The sequence below is a fragment of the Didymella exigua genome (assembly GCF_010094145.1).
Source record: "Didymella exigua CBS 183.55 unplaced genomic scaffold M421scaffold_55, whole genome shotgun sequence".
In the NCBI taxonomy this organism is placed as follows: Eukaryota; Fungi; Ascomycota; class Dothideomycetes; order Pleosporales; family Didymellaceae; genus Didymella; species Didymella exigua.
The window spans coordinates 25,781-48,355 of record NW_022984829.1 but is presented as its reverse complement, the minus strand read 5'-3'; the positions used below and the strand labels follow the sequence as shown (position 1 = coordinate 48,355).

The 22,575-nt window shown below is 58.7% G+C and overlaps 9 protein-coding genes across 9 annotated transcripts; 3 read left to right on the top strand and 6 right to left on the bottom strand.

Moving 5' to 3' along the window:
* Positions 1 to 668: 668 nt before the first annotated feature.
* Positions 669 to 4,723, top strand: M421DRAFT_426168 (ATP-dependent protease La). Its single transcript, XM_033594319.1, has 2 exons — positions 669 to 4,157; positions 4,222 to 4,723. The coding sequence occupies exons 1-2, from the start codon at positions 1,050 to 1,052 to the stop codon at positions 4,414 to 4,416; spliced, it is 3,303 nt and encodes a 1,100-aa protein (XP_033443319.1). The 5' UTR covers positions 669 to 1,049; the 3' UTR covers positions 4,417 to 4,723.
* A 1,112-nt stretch (positions 4,724 to 5,835) lies between these two features.
* M421DRAFT_104658 (alpha/beta-hydrolase) lies at positions 5,836 to 6,579 on the bottom strand (the record flags this gene model as incomplete). The annotated part of the gene is made up of 2 exons (XM_033587051.1): positions 5,836 to 5,853; positions 5,917 to 6,579. The coding sequence occupies 2 exons, from the start codon at positions 6,577 to 6,579 to the stop codon at positions 5,836 to 5,838; spliced, it is 681 nt and encodes a 226-aa protein (XP_033443318.1).
* Positions 6,580 to 6,876: 297 nt separating this feature from the next.
* M421DRAFT_332762 (DUF1774-domain-containing protein) lies at positions 6,877 to 8,386 on the bottom strand. The gene is made up of 3 exons (XM_033589394.1): positions 7,912 to 8,386; positions 7,424 to 7,863; positions 6,877 to 7,370 (listed from the first exon to the last, which is right to left on the bottom strand). Exons 1-3 carry the CDS (start codon positions 8,142 to 8,144, stop codon positions 7,174 to 7,176), a joined length of 870 nt encoding a protein of 289 aa, XP_033443317.1. The 5' UTR covers positions 8,145 to 8,386; the 3' UTR covers positions 6,877 to 7,173.
* A 209-nt stretch (positions 8,387 to 8,595) lies between these two features.
* Positions 8,596 to 12,493, bottom strand: M421DRAFT_426166 (Arginase/deacetylase). The gene has a single exon (XM_033594318.1). The coding sequence runs from the start codon at positions 12,434 to 12,436 to the stop codon at positions 8,810 to 8,812; it is 3,627 nt and encodes a 1,208-aa protein (XP_033443316.1). The 5' UTR covers positions 12,437 to 12,493; the 3' UTR covers positions 8,596 to 8,809.
* A 234-nt stretch (positions 12,494 to 12,727) lies between these two features.
* Positions 12,728 to 14,616, bottom strand: M421DRAFT_426165 (MFS general substrate transporter). Its single transcript, XM_033594317.1, has 4 exons — positions 14,190 to 14,616; positions 13,958 to 14,140; positions 13,101 to 13,903; positions 12,728 to 13,043 (listed from the first exon to the last, which is right to left on the bottom strand). Exons 1-4 carry the CDS (start codon positions 14,416 to 14,418, stop codon positions 12,750 to 12,752), a joined length of 1,509 nt encoding a protein of 502 aa, XP_033443315.1. The 5' UTR covers positions 14,419 to 14,616; the 3' UTR covers positions 12,728 to 12,749.
* Positions 14,617 to 14,710: 94 nt separating this feature from the next.
* On the bottom strand, positions 14,711 to 17,394 carry M421DRAFT_426163 (Adaptor protein complex beta subunit). The gene is made up of 3 exons (XM_033594316.1): positions 17,056 to 17,394; positions 16,136 to 17,005; positions 14,711 to 16,086 (listed from the first exon to the last, which is right to left on the bottom strand). Exons 1-3 carry the CDS (start codon positions 17,139 to 17,141, stop codon positions 15,063 to 15,065), a joined length of 1,980 nt encoding a protein of 659 aa, XP_033443314.1. The 5' UTR covers positions 17,142 to 17,394; the 3' UTR covers positions 14,711 to 15,062.
* Positions 17,395 to 17,848: 454 nt separating this feature from the next.
* M421DRAFT_76222 (transmembrane protein 85) lies at positions 17,849 to 18,449 on the top strand (the record flags this gene model as incomplete). Its single annotated transcript, XM_033597203.1, has 2 exons — positions 17,849 to 18,092; positions 18,145 to 18,449. 2 exons carry the CDS (start codon positions 17,849 to 17,851, stop codon positions 18,447 to 18,449), a joined length of 549 nt encoding a protein of 182 aa, XP_033443313.1.
* Positions 18,450 to 18,962: 513 nt separating this feature from the next.
* M421DRAFT_104652 (class II peroxidase) lies at positions 18,963 to 20,471 on the top strand (the record flags this gene model as incomplete). Its single annotated transcript, XM_033587050.1, has 5 exons — positions 18,963 to 19,022; positions 19,206 to 19,612; positions 19,660 to 19,699; positions 19,760 to 20,265; positions 20,300 to 20,471. 5 exons carry the CDS (start codon positions 18,963 to 18,965, stop codon positions 20,469 to 20,471), a joined length of 1,185 nt encoding a protein of 394 aa, XP_033443312.1.
* On the bottom strand, positions 20,330 to 21,902 carry M421DRAFT_426160 (3-oxoacyl-reductase). The gene is made up of 2 exons (XM_033594315.1): positions 21,412 to 21,902; positions 20,330 to 21,360 (listed from the first exon to the last, which is right to left on the bottom strand). Exons 1-2 carry the CDS (start codon positions 21,467 to 21,469, stop codon positions 20,567 to 20,569), a joined length of 852 nt encoding a protein of 283 aa, XP_033443311.1. The 5' UTR covers positions 21,470 to 21,902; the 3' UTR covers positions 20,330 to 20,566.
* Positions 21,903 to 22,575: the final 673 nt, after the last annotated feature.

The following is a 22,575-nucleotide window of genomic DNA, read 5'->3' as shown; positions in this document are numbered from 1 at the left end:
GTGTCATAGTTGATGAGATAAGACGCGTTGAGCGCGTTTTGGTGGGGTGCGCAGGATACTGATATGCGCAGCTTACTGATAGAACACGTTAGTTAACGTGCTTGGGCATCCTCCAGCGCCATCCAAGCATCGCAGGTCTGGCTTGTGTTTGGGTGTTGGCTTGTAATTCTGACGATTGCAATGATTGTAACGACTGCAACGACTGCAACGACTGCAACGACTGCAACAACTGCAACGACTGCAACGACTGCAATGATTGCAACGACTGCAGCGATTGCAACGACTGCATCATGGCACGACACGACCTCCACATCAGCTCCTTCAGAGCAGCGTCCCGGGACATGATGGCGCAGTCTTTGCACGAAAGAGTACAAGACTCTGCATGTACCCTGCTCCAAGCCATCTCTGCCATGTTGGCGTGATTGATCGGATGGTGCCGTGTGAAGGTGTCATGTTTGCGATGGCCTGATGCGGAGGCGGCGGGGCGCCGGGTGGCGACAAGTCCCCCAACACACGTCGACGAGCTCAAGCACGAGAGAGACGCGGCCAGCTGCGCTCAGTCGTCTTCAGTCGTCTTCAGTCGTGCTCAGTCGTCGTCAATCGTGCTCAGTCGTCGTCAGTCGTCTTCAGTCGTGCTCAGTCGTGCTCAGTCGTGCTCAGTCGTGCTCAGTCGTCTTCAGTCGTCTGCAGTCGTCCTTTGAAGCTAAATCCAAGGCCTGTCGCCAGACGTCGACGTGTTCACGTGACCAGCTTGGAGGCGTCGCTGAAGAAGGCGACAGAAGGCGACAGACTGGGGGGGCGGATTTGATAGATTGGCCGAGGCAAAGCCGGGACCGGCGATTGCGTCGGTTGATGATGTCGAGACTGAGCATTACAGAGCCAGTAGTCGCAACGCCACGCCCGCGCAACACCAAAGTCCGCACTCGGCACGCCTTGTTGGCTGCATCCCATCCCCAGCATCGTGCATACAGGCTCATTGGGCGCGTGCTCTTTCCTTGCATCCCGCTCGCTGCCTCCCACCGCGCTCCCACCAGCGGCTCCCACCCATCATGCTCCACGCCTCGTGGCGGGCTGCACTGCGCCAGACACCGCGCTCCAATGCCACCCGCGCCGCCTCGCGCGCCGCCTCGCGCTTCCTGCCTGCACAATGCTCCGCGTCGCTCGTCGCACGGCACCCGCAGCGATGTCCGTCGCCGCCCGCCGCCCTGTGTGCCGCCCGCAGCTTCTCGGCCTCGGTGAGCCGGCCGAGGGAGAAAGACGCCAAGCCCGCGCCCGACGAGGCCGCTGCGGACCTTGACGAGGCGAAGAAGCCCAAGGAGCAGGACACGGCCGCCGACGAGTCCGAGGCCAAGACAAAGACGCCCGACCCGATACCGGCGCGGCCAGGCCCCGGACGGGGCAGCGCAGCAGGCGGCGACGGCGGGTCGGGCGGCGACGGCGGCGGCGGCGGCGGCAGCCGGCGGCGCAAGAGCAGTGCCCTCGTCAAGCCGTCGATCCCAGAGGTGTATCCGCAGGTCATGGCCATCCCGCTCGCCAAGCGCCCGCTGTTCCCGGGGTTCTACAAGGCCGTCACTATCCGCGACCGCGAGGTCGGCCAGGCCATCGCCGACATGGTCAAGCGCGGACAACCGTACATTGGCGCCTTCATGTTCAAGGATGACGGCGTCGACAAGGACGTCATCGACGACCCGAGCGAGGTGCACGACGTGGGCACCTTTTGCCAGGTCACGAGCGCGTTCCCCGTCGGCTCCGAGGACAACTTCGCCATGACGTGCGTCCTGTACCCGCACCGCAGGATCAAGATGACCAGCCTCCTGCCGCCCAAGCACGACGAGCTCGAGTCGGCCGGCGAGGCCACCGCGGCCGAGACGCCCGAGGGCGGCGCTGCAGCGGCAGAGACGGCCGCCAGCGAGGCCAGGGGCGATGTGGTCGCGAGCTTCGAGGAGGCGGGCGCCGAGTCCAAGGCCAAGGACGAGGACCAGACGCAGGCCAAGGACGAGGACCAGACGCTGGCCATCCTCCGGGGCCGGCAGGTCAGCATCGCCAACGTCGAGAACATGGTCGAGGAGCCCTTCAGCATCAAGGACAACAAGGTCATGCAGGCCCTCGTCAACGAGATTGTCAACACGTTCAAGGGCGTCGCGCTCCTCAACCCCATGTTCCGCGACCACGTCGCCACCTTCTCGGTCCACACCACCATGAGCGTGGGCGAGGACCCGGTCAAGCTGGCCGACTTTGCTGCAGCCGTGGCGCAGGCCGAGTCGCACGAGCTGCAGGCCACGCTCGACGAGATGGACATTGAGAAGCGGCTGAGGAAGTCGCTCGAGGTGCTGAAGAAGGAGCTCATGAGCGCGGAGCTGCAGAAAAAGGTCAGCGACGAGGTCAACAGCCGCGTTCAGAAGAAGCACCGCGAGTTCATCCTCATGGAGCAGATGAAGGGCATCAAGCGCGAGCTCGGCATCGAGTCGGACGGCAAGGACAGGCTGGTCGAAAAGTTCAACGAAAAGGCCGGTAAGCTGGCCATGCCCGAGGCCGTGCGCAAGGTCTTTGACGAGGAGATGAGCAAGCTCTCTGGCCTCGAGCCCAGCGGATCCGAGTTCAACGTGACGCGAAACTACCTCGACTGGCTGACGCAGCTTCCCTGGGGTCTCAGTAGCGCTGAGAACTTTGGCATCAGCCACGCCCGCGAGGTCCTCGACGAGGACCACTACGGCCTAAAGGACGTCAAGGACCGCATCCTGGAGTTCATCGCCGTCGGCAAGCTGCGTGGGTCCGTCGAGGGCAAGATTCTGTGCCTCGTCGGTCCTCCTGGTGTGGGTAAAACCTCAATCGGAAAATCGATTGCGCGCGCATTGGACCGCCAGTACTACCGCTTCAGCGTTGGCGGCATGTACGACGTTGCCGAGATCAAGGGCCACCGGCGAACGTACGTCGGTGCCCTGCCTGGCCGCATCATCCAGGCGCTCAAGAAGTGCCAGACTGAGAACCCGCTCGTCCTGATCGACGAGATTGACAAGCTTGGCCGCAACAGCAACCACGGCGACCCGGCCGCAGCGCTCCTGGAGCTCCTCGACCCCGAGCAGAACAACAGCTTCTTGGACCACTACCTCGACGTGCCCGTCGATCTGTCAAAGGTGCTGTTCGTGTGCACGGCAAACATGTCCGACACGATCCCCCAGCCCCTGCTCGACCGCATGGAGATGATTGAGCTGTCTGGCTACGTTGCGGACGAGAAGATTGCCATTGCCGAAAAGTACCTCGCGCCCGCAGCCAAGGAGATGAGCGGTCTAAAGGACGCCGACGTCGTCCTCGAGAAAGACGGCATCGTCGAGCTGATCAACAAGTACTGCCGCGAGTCTGGCGTCCGCAACCTGAAGAAGCAGATTGAGAAGGTCTACCGCAAGTCGGCGCTCAAGATTGTGACGGAGCTCGGCGAAGACGCCCTTCCCGAGTCCGAGGCGCTCACAGAACAAGGCAAGGCCGCCAAGGACGAGGCCGCCAAGGACGAGACGGACGTCAAGGAGACGCCTGATGGCATCGAAAAGCAAACGGCGCCCAAGCCCCGCGTCGCCCTCAAAGTCCCAGACACAGTCCACGTCTCCATCAACAAGGACAACCTCAAGGACTACGTCGGCCCGCCCGTCTTCACCGCCGACCGCCTCTACGACTTCACCCCGCCCGGCGTCGCCATGGGCCTGGCGTGGACAAGCATGGGCGGGTCCGCGCTCTACATTGAGTCAATCCTGCAGAACGCGCTCTCGGCGTCGTCGCACCCGGGCCTCGAGCGCACTGGCTCGCTGCGCGACGTGATGAAGGAATCAACCGGCGTCGCCTACTCGTACGCCAAATCCGTGCTCGCGCGCGACTTCCCCAAGAACCGCTTCTTCGAGCACGCCCGCCTGCACCTGCACTGCCCCGAGGGCGCGGTGCCCAAGGACGGGCCCTCGGCGGGTATCACCATGGCGAGCAGCTTCCTCAGTCTGGCCCTCGACACGCAGATCAAGGACTGCGTCGCCATGACGGGCGAACTCACGCTCACAGGCAAAGTCCTGCGCATCGGCGGTCTGCGCGAGAAGACCGTTGCTGCGCGCCGCGCCGGCGCGACAATGGTTATTTTCCCAAAGGACAACTTGAGTGATTGGCTTGAGTTGCCCGAGGTGCGTCTCCTGTCCCACGGCATTCTCGACATGCTACCCCCGTGACTCTGCTAACCCCCCGTAGAACATCAAAGCAGGCATATCCGGCCACCCCGTCGAATGGTACAGCCAAGTCTTCGACCTGATCTTCCCGCATCTCAACCGCGACGCGGCGAACCGCCTGTGGGAAAAGGAACTCAAGCCCAAAAAGGGCGATCGGAAGAGGAAGGAGCAGAAGCGCAAGGATGAGGACGAGGAGAGTGGTGAGGATGACGATTAGGGGGTGATGGTTGTGCAGCGGATAGGGGGTGGTGATTGTGCAGCGGATAGGGGGTGGTGATTGTACAGCGTATAGGGGGTGGGGATTGTACAGCGGATAGGGGGTGATGATTGCACAGCGTATAGGGGGTGGGGTAGGCATTGTACGATACGATATGATACGGTACGCTCTCGCATCAGCGGCGTTTGGGCTTGTAGATTAGAAGATGTAGCGTCAGCGTCGGTCAGGTGTGAATGAACGATGGATTCGTGTACATTTAGTTCCCAACTCGAGCACGAGCGCATGGCAACATGTGCGCCAAATCTGCCCACAGTCACCGCGTATCAAAGAGCTGACTAGTGCTGACTACATGGCTAGCCTGAGCGAAGACGAGGACGGGGCGGAGTGAAGGGTGACCCGTACCACTCGCTTGATGAGCAGCATTTCTTTGCTGCTGCGCTTGTACTAGGAACGGAGGAGGTAGGGAGGAGGTAGGCAGCTGTCCAGCAGTCCAACCAACCCGTCCGCGGACTACGTGCACGTGCAAGTTCCCCGGTACCCTGTCCCCGCGGTATTCACGGCGAAAGAGAGATGACGGGACGGGACGGGATGTAGTGAGGCGAGGCGTCTTGTGCGGTGTATACTCACTTACAACTTACAAGTTACTAGCCCAAGCCTTGTTGAAGCTGTCTACTGCTGCGTAGGATGCATGGGATCCGACCAGCGGCTCTTGCTGGGAACAGGGTAGGGTGGGTTCTGAGGTATGGGACGAAGCGGCTTTGGACTAGGGAGCTCGTGGTGGTGCCGACTACAGCCGAATGACTGAGTCCTCTCTGCTAGCCAAGGTTTACATACGCCATCACTGCCAGAGGCGCGCGTTTGACGATCGAGTGGGGAGGTTTAGGAGGGGGTAGAGAGGTCCCTGATTCTCCTTCATTTCATATCTGTTAAGATACGCAGAGACATGCATAGCTTGTCCATCTCCCTGCTAACCGCTTGTCTGAAAGGAAAGGAGATGTGGCGAATCTAGTGCTGTATCTAGTATACACCTTGTACAATCCTAGCTCGTGAGTATGTAATTCTATAAGCTGTGACATCCCTTCTCTCTACCACATACCACGCGCTTCCATGTATAAAAGCATTAGCTTAAGACAGAGACAGTGAAACATGCGATACTATTCTCACGGCTGTATAGGACTATCCACGTAGCAATACGAAGTCACTGACTATGCTACAGAGATCTAGACCAGACTGCTCTAGTGCGTTGTAGGCACGCATGCAGTACATCACGGTCTCGCGCAGCACAGGACATAGCTCAGTAGATAGATGGTCAGCGCAGCGCAAGGTCTGGATTTGCGTTCATCTGGAACCGTTATTTTATCGCAGACATGGCATCTCGATCCTTCGCACGCGCACCTATCCAAGCCCACAACCCGCCCATCACCCGCTCTCCGCCGCCTCCACAATAACCCGCGCCACCTCATCAACCTTCGACAGAAAAGGACTGTGACTCGCCTCCACCGTCGTCTCCCTGAACTGCGCTCCGCTCCCCTGAACCATACCCCGCTGCACCTCCAACGGAATAGCATTGTCCAAGGTACAAAACACAAAACTACACTTTACCTCCCTATACGGCGCCCATGTCGTCTTCTCCCCAAACATGCGATAACTAAACACCTCTAATTGCTCAATCTGCTCCCGCTGCTCCTCCTCGCTTAAATCATTATAAAACACCCTCGCAGGATCCTCCGGCTCGACCTCGGTCCCGCTCTCGCTGACGCGGAACCACGGCAGATCCGTGCCGCCCAGGGCGTCTAGCAGGCTCATCGATGGGGGCAGGACGAACGCGGATATATACACGACATGCACCACACCCCCCCTCTCTCCCGCGGCGGAGCGGTCGCGCAGGAGCAGGTCTTTCATGGCTTCGCCGGCGGGGAGGGAGCCATACGAGTGCGCTGCGACGACGATGTGTTTTCCAGCGTCGGCCAGGGTGGTGATGGCGGTGCGGATGTTGGATATGTCGCCGGCCCAGGACTGCAGGCCGGGCACGGCGCCGACGGATGCGAGGTCTGCGGTTGCGGTTTCGTAGCCCTGCGCGGTGAGGTTTTGGATGAGGGGGGTGTAGCATGTGGCTTTGTGCCAGGCGCCGGGGACGAAGAGGATTGTTGGTTTTGGGGACATGGTTGCTGATGTAGTAGTGTATTCGCCTGATCGATTGCACAATTCACCTCGCAGTTTGGCATGTAACAATTGTCAACTCCTACCGTTCCCCCGTTTCTTCGTTCTCGACGACCGCGAGACCCTGGCGGGGTACCTCGGAGACCCTCCGTGCACCAAGCTTAGCTGGGATAGCGAGGTTTGCATTTCGGCACCGAAGCTCACATCCGATGACGTTGCGAGGAATTGAATGATCGGCGTCGGATGGGGTACTGCACGCCATGGACGGTCCGATCCGCCGTCTGTGCGGTCCTTGGGTCGGGCGTAATGCGAACGTTAGGCCGAGGCTGTCTGACGGTGCGGCAACCGATGGACTGAGAACTTTTGTTCAATTGACTATAAGAGATGAATACTACGAGGGAGAGGCGGCAAGTGCGCTTCAAAAAGAGGGAAAATGTGCCCAACGCCATGGTAATGCTGACCCTGCATCTCGACACCGTGCGCTAGAAAGAGATCAGCAACCCTCTGCAGGACTAATTTTTGGATGTTGGCTGGTCGGTTCGAGTCCGAGTCCACGCTCAGCATGGCACCACTCGCTTCTCAAACGCCCCGTTGATTCTACTCATCAGCAAGCAGCGGCGCGCGCTCGCGGTCCTCGTTGACAATCTGGCCGCGGGGGAACAGATCACGGCCCAACAACCCCGGCACGCCGACGGCAAGCGAGAGGACGAAGAGAAGCCCGCCAATGGTAAAGGCGAAAATCCACTGCAACTGCAGAATTGGCAGCTTGCTCAAGAACTGGCCAACACCAGTCGCTATTCAATTAGCGCAAGCCCCAAGACGGGTAAGCGGGGGCGGGAGGACTCACAGAAACTCAACACCGACAGCGCAAAGCCCATGGTGTAGTCCTTGTACGCAGCCAGGAAGAACACGCCATACCCAAGCCATCCCCAGATAAACACATTAGCCACAATGCGACCAGCAAGATGGGTGCTATGAAATGCCACAGCGCCAACCCAGTACAGCGCGACGAAGTTCCACGCCAGCGGGCCCGCAATCGTGCCGATGTGGATGGCGCGCGGGGTGGTGCTGTGGCGGAAGTAGGCGAAGCTGAGGTTGAAGAAGTTGATGACGAGCAGCAGCTCCGCGAGCCAGAAGTGCGAGCGCACCCACAGGTGGATGAAGCCAAAGAGCAGCAGGTTCGAGGTGATGTAGTGCGTGCCGATGTTGGCGGCGGCGATGAGGTAGGTGGTGTTGCTGGACCAGAGGGAGTAAGCGTAGACGAGCTGCAGGACGAAGAGGACGATCCTGTGACGAGTTAGAAGTTGAAATGTCAGTCAGATCGGTGCTGGGTACCAGTATATGCTGGTGATGATGCTGCTCTGCGCGAACGGCGTTGCAGGCTGATGCTGCCAGAAGCGGTGGTGTGGGCCGTGGCCTTCGTTGGGCTGGTTGAAGGAGTAGTAGAAGGCTGTGACGAGCAGGATCGTGTAGGAAAGGCCCGTGGAGATCTTGTAGAGAAGAATGGACTGGTTGGAGAACTCCTCGCGCCGCGCGAAGGGGTTGTTGGATCCCGAGTTCTCAGACATTTTCACTGCTATTGGGGTGAGTTTGTGCTGATTGCTGTGTCGGAGAGGTGCTGGTTGCTGTGTTGGAGAGGTGCTGACGGCGAGAGGAACTGACGGCAAGGGGAGCTGACAGCAGCTCGGGTTATATTGATATCAAGCTACTTTAGCCTGCATACAGCCACGCCATTCCGCCCACGAGATTCGCACCTACGTCATCCCAAACTCGCGTTCTAGCTTGGCCTGGACCCCGCTTCATGTACCGCTTCGCACCTGCCGCGTGACAGCATCGCGCGCTAGCCATTGGTTCCCGAGGCAACCCTGCATGTGACACACCTGAGCACCTACTGCACTTACTGCGAGCACGCATGAAGTGGCAACTGTACGGGCGTCGTTCATTCTCTGTCGTGTTCCCGCAACCACGGAGAGGACCAGTGCATGCGTGTCTCAATCAAAAATGCTACAAAGAGAACAATGGGAACAAAACTTTAGATTCTAAGAAGGGTATCTCTATCTCTACAAAATACAAGAACGGCAAGGTCTAGCAAAGGGCGCCTGGGGCGCCTGATTCGCGCACCCCCGTCGCGGTAAGCGCGCCGACTTGTTGGGTGATTAACTTAACCTGTGAGCGCCGCGCTCTAGTCCCACCAATAAACGCCAAGTTTGGTATCGATTCTCAGGTGAGCTGTCTAGCGAGCTGGTGTGTCGGGTACTTCCCAAACGTCCTTGTGGTTCTCCGTCTTGGCCGCCGGAGGAGCAGCCTGTTGTGGAGCGGGTGGAGGAGCGGGGACGGCGAAGGGGATCGTGCTTGTTGCGGAGAAGACTGGCAGATCCTGTCTCTTGGCCGGTGATATGGGACGGGATGCCGTTTTTGGTGGTGTTACTGCTGTGTCGGTGTTTGGGGCCAGCCATTGTAAGGTTGCGGACGCCTGAGGCTCAGAAGTCGGCGGCACGTTTGCTAATGGGGCAGCGTCGAAAGAGTAAGCATTGTAGTTCACAAACTGCAAGCCGGTAGCTGGCGGTGGTGGCGGAGGCGTATCAGCGCGTTGGGGAGGTGTCATGTCAGTTGCTTCTGTTGCTGCTACGAATGCAGGCAAGGGCAGCTGCTCACGGAGCTGTTCTGGGGTAATAACGGAATCTCTGAGGTCGGTTGGGGGCTCGATAATAGGGCCGGAGCCACGCCGACTAGCCTCAGACACACTGTTGAACAGGGTCTCTGGTGGGTTTATAGGGGGGTTCGACTGCTCTGCCAAGTTGGAGACGGACTCGAGATGTACTGGCTCTGGTTGTTGAAGCGGTGCCACGGCCGCGCTCTGCAACTGAGGTGGCTCGGGAGGCATGGTCGGCGCTGGTGTAGTAGCAGGCGACGATGTCTTTGACCTTGATCCACGGCCCTTCTTTATAACGCCAGCAGCAGGTTTAGCAGCTGTCTTGGTAGCTGTAGTACGGCTGGCGGGCGATTTGCGCGAGGCTTTCGCGGCCGGCTTCTTTGGGCCTTCGAGAGCCTTCTGCGCTTCTTCCTTCGCCTTCTCCCGCGCCTCGTACTCTTCTCTCGAGGGCATCTTCAGTGTGACCCGCTTCAGACCCGAAGTCAACGAGTCCATGTCGTCGTTCTCTTTGTCCCTGGCAGTGGCCGCTTTGCTGGTAAAGGCAGATGGCACACGCGGTATGGGTGGTCGCTGAGGGGCGCGAGCCGAAGCCGCATTTGTTGTGCCACGACCCTTCTTGACTGAAAGGCCATTCGAGAGAGCAGTCGAAGGCACAACGCTAGGCCTCCTTGAATTTGATGGAGGAACACTTGGAGCACGGCTGACGCTACGATCGCCGATGGAAGACACACTGGATGCGATGCTCATCCGACGCGACTTTGATGGAGTTGGTGGAGGGTCGGCTGCTGTCAGTTGGAAGTCAGCAATGGTCTGTCGACGGCTCGAGCGAGACCCAGGACGATGAGCCTTCTCATCGTCAGAGCCATGATCGGTATAGGTTGTAACAGGTTTGCGGCCGCGTAGTTGTCGACCTGATGTATCGATCTTTACAGAGGTCAATGCTGGAGCAGCGGGCTTCTCCTTCTTGACTTGTGGAGGAGCAAGTTCTTCAGGCCTGCAACTCCTGGTCTGACGATCAGCAGGTATGAGCAACGCACTCAACGCATGCGCTGCGGTTGCCCAATCGACATCCGGAGGAGGTGGGGTGATCGGCCGTGAAGGATTGACGGGCACACCCCGGCCAGGCTGCAAATGCGAGAGCTTCGTTGGATCTACGACCTTGGCGGTGAAGGACTGCGTGGGCGAAGAGAAATGTGCCAGAGGTCCCTGGTTGGTCTTCTTGCGAGCGATTGGAGGTGGAGGATTGATCAGATTCTCCAACTCGGTGAGATGTGTAGCATGCCACCACGATGGATCGTACGTGACTGGTGTCAAGTTGGCCTCGACTGACTGTACGGGCGAACCGTCATCTGTGATGCTGAGCCCACTCAATCTCTGTTGCATGTCAAAGGCAAGTCCAGTGGTGGGATTGGCGTCGTGATACACCTGACCATCCGTAAGACCGCTGATGTGGCTCATGACTCCGCTAGCCAGGGCTCTGTCACTGTAGCCGCCTTCCAGCACAGAGATGACGCGGCCGTCGACCGCAGTGCCTTCTTCTTCGGCTAAACGTACGACGTCTCGAGTGAAGCGGGCGTAGAACTCTGTTGGCACATTCACAGCGTGTCGTTGCATGCCTGCCGTCTCCCACTCGCTGGCGTCAAAGCCGGCAGACAAGAAGATGGCCGCTTTGGGGGTTGGCTGATTCGGCCCGCTTCTCAGACGCTTCGTGTGGAACTTGAGGTACTGACGAGTCTTGTCGAGCAGCACAAGATACTTGTCCTCGTAGATCGCCCAGAACTCCTCTGGTGTCTTCCAGGACTGGAGGTGTACGTTCCAGATTGACTGGCCGTGGGCATTGTCGATGCAGAGGCTTGCTGCCTGGACCTTGTCGTCATCGCCGTCCTCGCACGGGTACGAATTGATGTCGTGCAGACTAAAGTAACCAATGGACGTCTTCTTGCGATTCGCTGTGCCTTTTGGCATGTTCTGGACCTTCTTATTCCGTGCCCAGGTAATGGCCTGCGAGCCGTCCCCGTGGTGCAAATCAAAGTCGATGATGGCCGCGTGTGTCAGACCGTACTGCATCATGGCGTGTTCGATACCGACGTGGACATTGTTCAGCCAGCAAAATCCGGACGGGAAGTCTGCCGAGCAGTGGTGGCCGGGCGGTCGCACGCAGACAAAGGCGCGAGAAGGGCCGTCCCCAAAAGCAGTGCCCTGGAACACTGCATCCACGGCATCCAGAACGCCACCGAGCGCGCCTTGGAAAGCGTTCAACGACTCTTCGCAGAGATACAGGTCTCCAGAATGGAATTCGTGTTTCGGCGGCTGTCCCGGGGCTGCTGGTGCGTCTCTGGCCAGCTCTCTTCCTGTGGTAGCCAGCTTCTCGCCTGCATTTTCGCACAGAGACTTCAGCTCCTGCATCCACTTTGTGCCATGAACGTTCGTCACGACAGGCAATGTGACGTCGACCAGTCGTGAGGTCTTGCGAATCGTGAAAGGTATGCGCTCGGGTGGGTTCTGATCAGGGTGCAACGGGTGGTGGCCGTCTGCATGTCGCCCGCCAAGACGCACGTATGCTGTCGAGATTCCCAGGACGCTCGCAAGTATGCGCTCCGGGCGCTCCATGATCAGGCTGAGCATGTTCTTCGGCGTCTTCGGTCGCGAGTATCGGTGTCCATAGCATTGGTCGTGGACGATGACGATTGTGCCCGCCTTTGCTGTCCCACCCGCGCCCTCGTGCCGCGCCAGGTCCTTCCTGAAGTGCTCCTCGGCGATGTCGCATGCGCGCAACGGCAGCTTCTCCTCGAAGTGCGGCTGCAGCGGGCTCTTGGCCCCGATTGGCGAAGGCATATTGGGTGCGAACGACGGCCTGCGAGATGCCGCGCTCCGGGGCGTGCCGGTCGAGTCGCCGCGCAGCGACGAGCTGGAGGATTTGCGGCCAAGGGCGAGCAATGGTGCAGGCGACGAGGCGCGGTTCAGGCTTGCCGTGCTGGAGCTGCGGCGGAGAGTGGGAAGAGGCGAGGACGGCGTGCGGGCCTTTGGCAGTCTAGGCGAAGCGGGGCCAGGCGAAGGTTCCCGCAGGTTGCTGGTGCCTGTGTGCAGTGAAAGGCGCTTGACCGGGCGCGAGACCGAGCTGGGCTCATTGTTGATGTGGCGCGGACCTCCTCGTGGCGTGACGTCTTTTCCCACGCCAGGCGACGGCGCCGGCTGGTGGCTCTGCATTGCTGCGGGGTCTCAGCGCGTCGGCGGCGCGTGATTGTTGGCGTGTCAATGTTTTGGTGGGGTGTTTCAGTGTTGTCGAGACGCTATCCTGGCCGGATGACGGTTGTTTAGGGGTCCAGTCCGTGCGTCAGACACGCACCTCTTTCCGCAGAGACCTGACGACACCTTCACCTGCTCGACAAAGTCCGCTCCACGCGGGTGGGTGTGGAGCCTGACGGGCTCAGTAGAGGGCATTGCATCGCCCACTCAAGACAGCACCAGCAAGTCACAGCAGCTAAGAAAAAACGGACTCAAGAACGAGGTTTCTGCATATCTAGTACTTATATCTCAACTCCAAATTCTCCCTATCAGTCAAGTCGCCGAACCCTCCATCCCCCTGATTCCATTGCATGTCGCCCTCAGCGTCGCGCCGGCGATTCTCCCAGCGGTAGTAAACGAGCAAGACAGCCACTGCGCAGAGCACGGTGGCTTCGACTGCTACGATGGTGATTTTTGCGGGGGTGTAGTTGGGTGCGTCTTCGTTGCGGAACGTCAGTGGTCCGAGGATGTTGCCTAGGCAGAAGGACATGAGCAGGATGGCGTTCATTGTGACTTTCTTGCTGTGGCCCTGTGTGCTGTTAGTACACCGATACGACATTGACTAGACTGTCTTTGCGAATCTTACGGCAAAATTGCAAGCCGCAAAGGCATACGCGAGTGGTAGGAAGGAGCCGGTCGTGTTCGTCAGGTAGTTGCCTGCCAGTCTGCCAGCTCTGCTGCTGGCGGGTAGAAAGGCGATCATGCCGCCGCCAACGATGCCACCCAGCGCTGCCCATGTAGCGAGCATGAAGCCACGGCAGTTATAACGGCCGGCGATATAAGTGCCAATCAGCGTGCTAATCGCCGTGATCAGACCGCCGGGTATCTGAATGAGCGCGGTCTCCTTGTTTGAGAAGCCGAAACCGGAGATGATGACGCTCTGGAACGACGACACAGCGCCGTTGGGTATGCTGGCTGCTGTAGTGATGAATGCCAACAGCCAGACTTGAGGGTCGCAAAGGGCCTCTCGGAACTGGTACGGTTTGAACGTCTTGTTTTCGATACCAGTGTTGTTCTCGCGGAGACGCGACACAGCCATGATTTTCTCTTGGTGCGTCAACTTGCTCGACATTGGGTTGTCGGGTAAAAAGAGAATGACAGCAACACCCGCAGCGATTGTGACGAGACCGACCACAAGGTACATGATCTGCCAGTTAGTGAACTTGTCGCCGGTATAGTGTTGAAAGCCGAATGAGATGAGTGAGCCAACCATCACGGCCACACCGACGCCGAGGTACCAGAAGCCAATGCGCTTGGGCTGTTCATCACGCTTGTACCACATCGACGTGACGAGGATCAACGACGGGCTGATTGCCGACTCGAAGGCGCCGAGAAGGAAACGACAGACTGCGAGAGACGCGTAAGAGTCGCATGCCGCGGTGCAGGTCACTTGACGACGATCAGTTGCTAGTCTTCGAATTCGTAGTGCGCAGGACTACGTACCGACAGTACCCCAAGCACAGACGCAACCGCCAAGGTACTTTGCGGTTGGCAGTCGCTGCATGAGGTATGCATGCGGCATCTCGAAGATGAGGAAGGCGAGATAGAACAGCCAGGACAGCGTGCCATACTGCTCAGTTGTCAGATTGGCATCCTCTCTGATGCCCATCACTGCAGCGAAGTTCACTGTGGCATGTGAGCAGCGAGCCAGAAGCCGGAAGGCAGTCGAGCTTACAGAGCGACTTGTCCAGGTATTGAAGGAAGTAGCAGGCGAACATGATGGGCACGATCATCCAGTCGATCTTCTTGACCAGTGTCTTCTCATCGATGTCGACGACGGTACCTTCTTCGTGTTCGTCATTGACGCGGAGAAATTCGAGGGCTCTGTCTGCATCCTTGTATGCGCCTTTCGGTGGGGCCTTTTCATCGACCTCGATTGGGTCCTTGGCCTCATGTGCGTGCATCGTAGTGGGTGCTGCAAATCTGCTGCTTCGGCTTGCCCATGTTCACCACCGGCACGCGAGCCCTCATATACTCCTTGTCACAAAACCCATGTCTAAATCCGTGTCCTCGGAGTCGATAGACACCGTGTTGTCAGGCATGATATCGTTCGCTATCTCAGCCCCACATTCCTCATCCGGAAGGAGATGGGATCAGTCCGCCCAGTAGAGAGCTGTCGAGCACTGAGAACGAACCAACAGCAATCGTCCGGTGGACATCACCCCGTAGATCAGAGGCGGCTGAAGGGTCCCGCCGCGGGGATAAGATACCTTATCGCAGTAATGGGGTAGCGGTGCTCTGGGTTGCGGCCCACGGCAGTTGAAATGGAATCACCGAGGTTGTTGTCACGGGCGGATGGAGGAGAGAGGTTGTCATCGAGGAGAGAGGTTGTCATCGAGGAGAGAGGCTGTCATCGAGGTCGGCAATGGCATCGACGTTGTTTGATCCTCCGTCTTTCTTCACGGATGCGTGAGTTCGTTGAATCTGTAACTGGGTATGTGCAGGTGTGACGTCACGCTACGTTTGCGAGAACGGAGCAACAGCCCGTCAACATTAGATATCGGATTTGGTGTATATACCTACATTAGCAGCTCTTCAGCCACCGCACTCACAGTAACAGATCCTGATTCCCGTCTGCTCCTCCCGAGCTCATTACAAGCGACTGGGGCGCGTTCTGGTTCACGACCCAGCCACCACCCATCCCAGCATGGTCTTCTGCGATAGGTGATCCACCAAACGTACTTTGTCGGCCAACGTTGGCAAAGTACATATCGGCGTCGCTTACTGCAGCTGACATGTTGCCGTTCATCGGCGAGAGTTGGCCGTTGCCGTTGGGTGCCGTGTCGATGCGTGAACGGTCCGCTGCGGCGCGCTGGCGTGCTAGCTCCGCGGCTTTGACAGTTGGCAATTCGTGCCGCTGCAGTGCGGGAGAGTCGACTATTTTGCGAGGACGAGCGCTTCTGAAGACCTGGTTGACTGGCTTTAGGTACACGGTTGCGAGCGTGCCCACGTTGAGGCACATTTCTTCAAGCGTCCCAGGGTCGAGCTTCTCCGACTCCTCGGCCGTGATGGCAGGCTTCTCGCCCATGACGACCTTTTTCGCCTCCTCGGGCGCAGATGACAACAACCGCCAGTACATGTACCCTCGATCTCGCAGATCTGGGTTGTCGGTCTCTTCTGTTGCCCACTTCAGCACCCTGGGTACTAATGCGGAGCCTTTTGTCGGTCGCTGGATGAACAGCTTCACTGTGGCTGTAAGAAGGGCGAGTTGCACTTCGTGTGTTTCCTCCTGGAACGAGTCGAGAAAGTCTTCGAGGAGGACATCGGAGTCTTCGATGCGGTCGGCGTACTGGCCAATGACCCAGATCATGGCAGCCTTGGCCTCTGGCTCGTCGAGCGAGTCGAGATTCTCGCACAGTGTTGAGATGATCGACTCGTACTGGTTGGGGTACTTTCGGAAGATGTTGCGGATGACCACCGTAGCCTCCTGTACAATGTACGAGACCTTTGTGCTGACAAGCGAGAGGAGGGTGCTGATGCACAGTTGCGCTGCAGGTGCAATCTTGATGGCCAGCTTGCCAATGGCGCGCACCGACTTGCGCACAAAGTCGACATCGATCTCGGTGGCGTACCTGCTCAGATCAGTAAATGCAATTCGCCAGAGTCTGGGCCATGACGTACTCTGCAAGCTCTGTCAGCACCTCCTTGATGTTCCTCTCCGTTGCCAACATGAAGATGAGCTCGAGCTTGGTGACCTTGACGTAGATGGGGTCGTTGTACTTGCAGAAGAAGACGCGAATATCGTTGCGCAGCACCTCTGGCCGCCGCTGCAGGATAAGCAGGGCGTTGCGAAGAGCAAGGTACTGGATCTCGGGGCCCTTGGAAAGAAGCGTGACGAGGGGCGGCGAGAGCTTGTTGCACAAAGATGCAATGACCTTGTGGTCGGAGATGTAGTTCATTAGGTACAGAATCACACGGATGCAAGTCAGCACCACGGCGGAGTTGGTGTGCGACAGACGCGGCGATATGCGCTCGGCGAGCAGGGCGGCTTCAGACGATTCTTGGGGAACGTAGTTCATCATGGCTTCCATGATGTACGTCTGGCCCCACTCTGAGCAGTCTGCCAGGATGGAGACAATCTTGGAGGCACTCGCATAGTCGATGGTGAGCTTGATGTTCTCGCTCCTCTCCCAAATGTCCATCAGGCCGGCCAGTGCGCTGGACACGACGGTGGGGTTCTCGTCGCGCAGCATGCCGTTCAGCTTGTCGATCAGGTCCGAGGCCTCGACCAGGTGTCGGTCGTGGTCGTAGAGCTTGGCGACGCAGAAGGCGGCTGTCTTGCGCACGTAGGGGTCCGAGTCGCGCAGAAGGTTCTTGAGGTGCGGCACCGTGGCCTCGACGTACTCGCGGACGTGGACGTAGGACATGGTGCGCAGGGCAAGCGCCCGCACCAGCGGGTTATTGTCGTGCATGTCCTCCTGGATAATGGGCAGCGCCTTGAGGGCAATGTCGGGTTTTATGCGGGCATAGTTGACCAGATACAGGAAGCACCTGGCGCGGTCAGCGGGCGGCCGTTGCGGGCGCACGCACGGCAGACGTACATCTTCTTGATCTCCAGACTCGGAATGTGCATGCAGCCGACAATGTCCGGGAACAGGGCGACCATGTCGTTGTTGCTCATGGTCATGTTGGCGACAATCTTCTTCAGCGCCGTCTTCTTGGCGGCAAAGTTCTTGTCCTTTTTGCCGCCGCTGTTCAGCTCGAGGCGCAGCTCCGCTACTTTGCCCTGTGGTGTGCGGAGGCACTGTGAGCGCGGGCTATCGGGCGCGGGCCGGGGCGTGAACAGAAGAGGGGAGGACGTACCCTCGCAAAGAGCTTCGCATCTTGGCCGCCCTGGCTCATGGCGGGCTGGCTATCTCGAATGCGCCCGCTTGGCGTGCCCTCTGCGCATAGATGTGCCTGGCGGTGTCAGGGCCCAGACAGCTCCGCTGCTGTGGCGTTGTCGCCGCTGCTGTGGCGTTGTCGCCGCTGCTGCGCCTTGGATGGACTGCGGGGCTCGACAGGTGAGGGCGTTGGTCGCGTTGGTCGATTGCGGCGGTATCGCGTCGCGGGTCGTGCAAGGTCTCGGGGGTGTTTGGAGGGCGGAATGCTTGCACTCGGCGTCTGTCAGGGACGCTTTGCGGAGACGTCGGGGAAGCGCTTGGACTGGGACGCCAAGCATGGGACGCCAAGCATGGGACACCGGTAGGTCCGCTGCAGACGATGCTCACCACCACGGACGCATAGATCACGAACATCAGCCCCGCATTATTGCTGCCACCACCAGACCCGGACGACTATCTCGACGGCACCGCACCGCACACCCCGCACACCCCACGCACACCACACCACACCATGGCCCCGCCTCCGCCCCCACAATGGGTCGTCGACCTCAACTCGGCGCCCGCGTCCAAGCCCAAGAACGCGTCGCTGCCAGACCCGCCGGGCTACACAGCATCCATGACCCGCAAGGAGCGTGCGTTGTCCTCCAAAAAGTCACGTGTGCCGCCTACGCCCGAGGAGATGGACACACTGAAGATGAAAAAGGCCTGGGAGGTCGCCATAGCCCCCGCCAAGCAGCTGCCCATGAACGCATTTGGTGCGCTCCACCTCAGACAGGAAGGCACGACCGCCATACTGACCACAACCAGGCATGTACATGACCGGCAACTCGCTGCAAATCTTCTCTATCTTCATGGTCTTCACCCTGTTCAAGACACCCGTCATGGCCGCACTCGGCATCCAGCGCACATTCGCCCCCTTCGAGACACCCGGCACAGCTGGCCGCCTTCTCGGCGTCAAGGTCGTCTACATTCTCACGAACCTGCTCATGCTCGCCCTCGGCATCTGGAAGGTCAACGCCATGGGGCTGCTGCCGACGACACGGTCAGACTGGCTGGCATGGGAGGGCGAGAGGACGTGGTCGGAAAGAGCCGTGCCCAAGGAGTGGATGTGAAGGAACGAGGTAGGAAGCGGCATTGCACGGCGTTGGTGGTAGAGGTCCGAAGAGCCTTTTTTTGTTTCTTCTCAACGCCTGAGCGGCCCCACAATCAACACAACATTGCAGCACATTATGACTGTTTGCCTATCCACGTCACTCGAGCCAACGGGAGCATGACTCCCTACAACGGACGTAGATAATACCTCAAGTCCTGCAGGACTGCGCAAACAACCTGACAGGCGAGGGCCTGGTGTGCTACCCCATGAAGGTTCTTTGGCTTCGGCCAGAGACCTGCTTCTGGACCGCGTGCGAACAAGGGTGAAAGAGTGGTTAGACGAGCAGATAGTCGCTCACCGCAAATACCAATCACAGACCGCATGAATGTCCCGCTCCTACATGTGAGTCGAGCTCGAGCCCCAGAACAGGGATCGACAGGTACATGGTCTATTCTGGCTAAACACCAGTGACATGATCCGACTATACCAGAACAGGCAACTGCCTGTACATGTCCCCGGCACACACTCTACAATGTATTGCGGTGCCAGAGCATACCCTATTGCGGGGTCGTATTCGCCAGACCCCAGGTTTGTGAGTGATCTAGATCTCCACATGTTCTTGAGAGTCCATGAGGCGTCATGGACGGTCGTGTGTAAATGGCATGGACAGTCGTGTGTAAAAGGCATGGACAGTCGTGTGTAAAAGGTAGTGCGTGGAGCGCACCACAAGGTATCCCTCTATCCCACGTCTCTCCCCTACTTGCCCGTTATCAAGGGCTTCCTATATCTGAGTTATGCGCTTCTCACTCTTGTCTCCTTCTCTAATGCTCGCCCCGGCATGGGCGACACCGTGGCAGCAATGCGGCGCGAAGCTAACAAAGTCAAGCGCGCAGAGTCCAAGCAGCTCATCGGCGACCTGCGGACGCTCAAAGACACGCAATTGGCCTCCATTGGCAAAGACATCAAAGCCATCCTCCTCAGCCAGCCCAACGCCGAATCCAACATCATCGACACGTCTATCCCCGCCGGGTCTCTTGGCAGCGCAGCTTGCAAAGCTGACCTCTGCTGCGACTGGAAGCGGATCAGCTACGAGATGACGGCAAAGTCCAACGGCACATCCGGGCGCTGCACCAAACTCGCCCGTCAAGCAGTCCGCCTCGGCTTCCACGACGCAGGCGTCTGGTCAAATCATCCGCCGACGGCTCCATTCTGCTCACCGACGAAATCAGCTGCGCAGACAACAACGGCCTCGCCGCCATCGCAGACCTGGTACATGAATATGCAGACCTGGTACAAGAAATACGCAAACCTGGTACAACAAATACGCAGATCTGGTACAAGAATATGCAGACCTGGTACAAGAAATACCCCCCCCACGGCGTCGGCATGGCAGACCTCATCCAAATGGGTGCCAACGTCGCCAACGTCATATGTCCCCTCGGGCCGCGCATACGCTCCTTCGTCGGGCGCAAGGACAACAGCCGCGCCGGACCCACAGGCCTGCTACCAGGCTACACCGACTCAGCAGGCACTCTGCTCAAGCTATTCGCAGCCAAGACAATCGACGCCCACGACCTCGTCGCCCTGGTCGGCGCACACACCACATCTCAACAGCACTCCGTCGACCATACGCGCGAAGGCGACCCCCAGGACAGCACGCCGGGGATCTGGGATATAGAATCCTACTCCGAGACCACGGGCGCCGCGGCCCCGCGCGTCCTGCGCCCCGCATCCGACATCAACCTGTCCGAGGATCCGCGGCCCGCGCCCGAGTGGGCCGACTTCAGCGACCCCAGCTCCGGACAGGAGCACTGGAACGACGACTACGCGCCTTGGTCTGCTGGGCATGGCGAATATTAACGACCTCAGGGAGAGCACAAAGGTGCTGCCGCCACATCGCGCGAGGTATGTTGCGCCTGACCAGCCGATTTTGGACTTGTGGCTGCAAGGGCAGTTTGATCAGCTGAATAATTTGGTCGACGATGCAGTTATGCTTACGGACGTTGGTGCGGGAGGGAGTGGGACGGTCATCATCCCGTGAGGGTGGTGGACAGGGCTGTTCTGCCAGGGCGTAAACTCAATTCGTCCCAACGTCGAGGATATGCAGTAGAATCACATCATCACCCTACTCACAATCTACCTCACAAACGCCCCTCCTCCACTCGCGCTAAGTTGATTCCCCGTCATCCACCCACTCTCCGGCAAACACGCAACCCCCACAATCCCCGCAACCTCCTCCAGCGTCCCAGGCCTCCCCCCAATCTCCCCTGCCAGCCTGAGCATCTCAGGCGTATCAACACCCGGCCTCTCCCTCGCAAGCGGAATAAGCGCATTGTACAACCTCAGCGCCTCGCGCGGCTCATCCGGCAGCCCATTCAAGAGCCCCGTGTCCATGGGCCCCGGAGAGACAGCGTTGACGGTTGCGCGCTCAGCGAGCTCGCGCGCCCAGACGCGCGTCATGGCTTCGATGGCGCCCTTTGTGCCTGCGTAGGACGTCTGCTGGATCAGGCCCCATGTCGTGGTTGCCGAGGAGATGTTGACGATGCGGCCCGAGCGGTCGGTGGGCAGGTAGGGAAATGCTGCTTTGATGAGCAGCGCGGGTGCGCGCACGTTCAGATCGAAGGTTTGCTGGAAGAGGTCGATGTCGAGCTCGTTGATGGGCTGGGCGTTGACGATGGCCGCGTTGTTGATTAGGATGTCGATTTGGAAACGGCCGTTTTTGGTGAAGTGGGCTTTTGCGGCGTCGATGAGGGCTTGTGGTGCTGAGGCGTTGAGGAGGTCGGCGCGCACGGCGAGCGCGGTGATGTTGTGTTCTGTCGAGAGCTTGGTTGCGAGGTCCCGGGCGCGGGCGTCCGAGGCGGATGTTGCATAGTTGATTACTACATTGGCGCCGCGCGAGGCGAAGTGTGTTGCGAGAGCGGCGCCGAAGCCTGAATGCGATCAGTTTGTGTTTGATATAGGTTGGAATTGTGTGAACTTACTGCGAGATGCGCCAGTGACGATGGCGAGCTTGCCCTCAAAGACCCTGGGAGTAGACATGATTGATGATTGAAATTTAGACGTCCTTGAATACTTTGCTTGCTATTCTCGATGCTCAACACCAAATTTACTGCACCGTCACAACGCGGGGCAGATCCAGCTTTGTACCCCCTCCTCTTCGTGATCCTTCAGCTACCCTGCGGTGGAGACAAGGCGGTGTGAAGCGATGTCGCGGCTCCAGCGCAACTTCGGCACAACTTCCACTTCCGCGATGGGAGAGGCGTTTCAAGCGCAAGCGATATCCATGGTCGACCGTCGAATGAAAACTAGATTGCGGCGTACCTGAGCCGATCGCCATCTGGTGGAGTGGGTCGTGGGTAAATTGTCCGAAAAAGCGCCACACGCGAGCGCGCGACAATCTCGTATCAGGCCCTTCTACGTGGCGTATGTCAGATCTAAAGGAAGAAGAAAGCGACACTTGCTCTGAGGAAATACCCAAACTGGATGGTGGTTGCGATCAGGATCACGAACCCTACGACGATGGTGAGGCGGATAATCTCATCGGAGCGCCCCTGCCTGCATACGTAAGCCCCGAAAGGTCCACTTCATCGCCTAGCGTTTCGAGGCGGTCAAATGATTCAAATCCATGCCGGAAGCCGGTCCAGATCCTGGCATTAAGGCCTGGATACCACGGCAGCACACTCCGGTAAGTGTGTCGTGCAGGTTGGCATCCTTCGCGTATTCAACACATTTGAAATGGTTTGTCGAGTAGAAAATGCACAATTGCTGCGCATAGAACTCGAACAAGTTGCATCTAGGTGTTCTGACAGGTGAGTGGCCGAATGAAGTTGACATAGAAATCTTACGCATCCTCCAGGATCCGGGGGGTACTTCCGGCGTGGCTGAAAAGATGATCGCGCCATGTCAGACCATGTGCGGGCCAGATCCCGTTCCGCCCATTGTCAATGCCAAACTCCGATGTAACCTGTGCCTAGACGTGTGCCCGAAAGAGCAGCTTGGTGGAAGATCCTGCTGCACTGGGACCGGGAGCGCGTGGTCATTCCGTCTTGGTATTGGAGGGATGCAGGGTGAAGAACTTGAGGACTTGAAATGAGGCTTGAGGAAGGTCGTGCGGTGCTAATGGAACCGTTCGTCGCCTCTTTGTA

Bases quoted from the DNA above. Each gene is read 5' to 3' on its own strand.
- M421DRAFT_426168 (XM_033594319.1), top strand. From the start codon at position 1,050: ATGCTCCACGCCTCGTGGCGGGCTGCACTGCGCCAGACACCGCGCTCC. The intron at 4,158-4,221 runs GTGCGTCTCCTG...AACCCCCCGTAG, and splicing joins ATTGGCTTGAGTTGCCCGAG to AACATCAAAGCAGGCATATC.
- M421DRAFT_332762 (XM_033589394.1), bottom strand. From the start codon at position 8,144: ATGTCTGAGAACTCGGGATCCAACAACCCCTTCGCGCGGCGCGAGGAG. The intron at 7,864-7,911 runs GTACCCAGCACC...AACTCGTCACAG, and splicing joins ATCATCACCAGCATATACTG to GATCGTCCTCTTCGTCCTGC. The intron at 7,371-7,423 runs GTGAGTCCTCCC...CTAATTGAATAG, and splicing joins GCTGTCGGTGTTGAGTTTCT to CGACTGGTGTTGGCCAGTTC.
- M421DRAFT_426166 (XM_033594318.1), bottom strand. From the start codon at position 12,436: ATGCAGAGCCACCAGCCGGCGCCGTCGCCTGGCGTGGGAAAAGACGTC.
- M421DRAFT_426165 (XM_033594317.1), bottom strand. From the start codon at position 14,418: ATGCACGCACATGAGGCCAAGGACCCAATCGAGGTCGATGAAAAGGCC. The intron at 13,904-13,957 runs GTACGTAGTCCT...ATCGTCGTCAAG, and splicing joins CTGTGCTTGGGGTACTGTCG to TGACCTGCACCGCGGCATGC. The intron at 13,044-13,100 runs GTAAGATTCGCA...AACAGCACACAG, and splicing joins TTGCGGCTTGCAATTTTGCC to GGCCACAGCAAGAAAGTCAC.
- M421DRAFT_426163 (XM_033594316.1), bottom strand. From the start codon at position 17,141: ATGACCATGAGCAACAACGACATGGTCGCCCTGTTCCCGGACATTGTC. The intron at 17,006-17,055 runs GTACGTCTGCCG...TGACCGCGCCAG, and splicing joins AGTCTGGAGATCAAGAAGAT to GTGCTTCCTGTATCTGGTCA. The intron at 16,087-16,135 runs GTACGTCATGGC...TGATCTGAGCAG, and splicing joins GTGCTGACAGAGCTTGCAGA to GTACGCCACCGAGATCGATG.
- M421DRAFT_426160 (XM_033594315.1), bottom strand. From the start codon at position 21,469: ATGTCTACTCCCAGGGTCTTTGAGGGCAAGCTCGCCATCGTCACTGGC. The intron at 21,361-21,411 runs GTAAGTTCACAC...GATCGCATTCAG, and splicing joins CGTCACTGGCGCATCTCGCA to GCTTCGGCGCCGCTCTCGCA.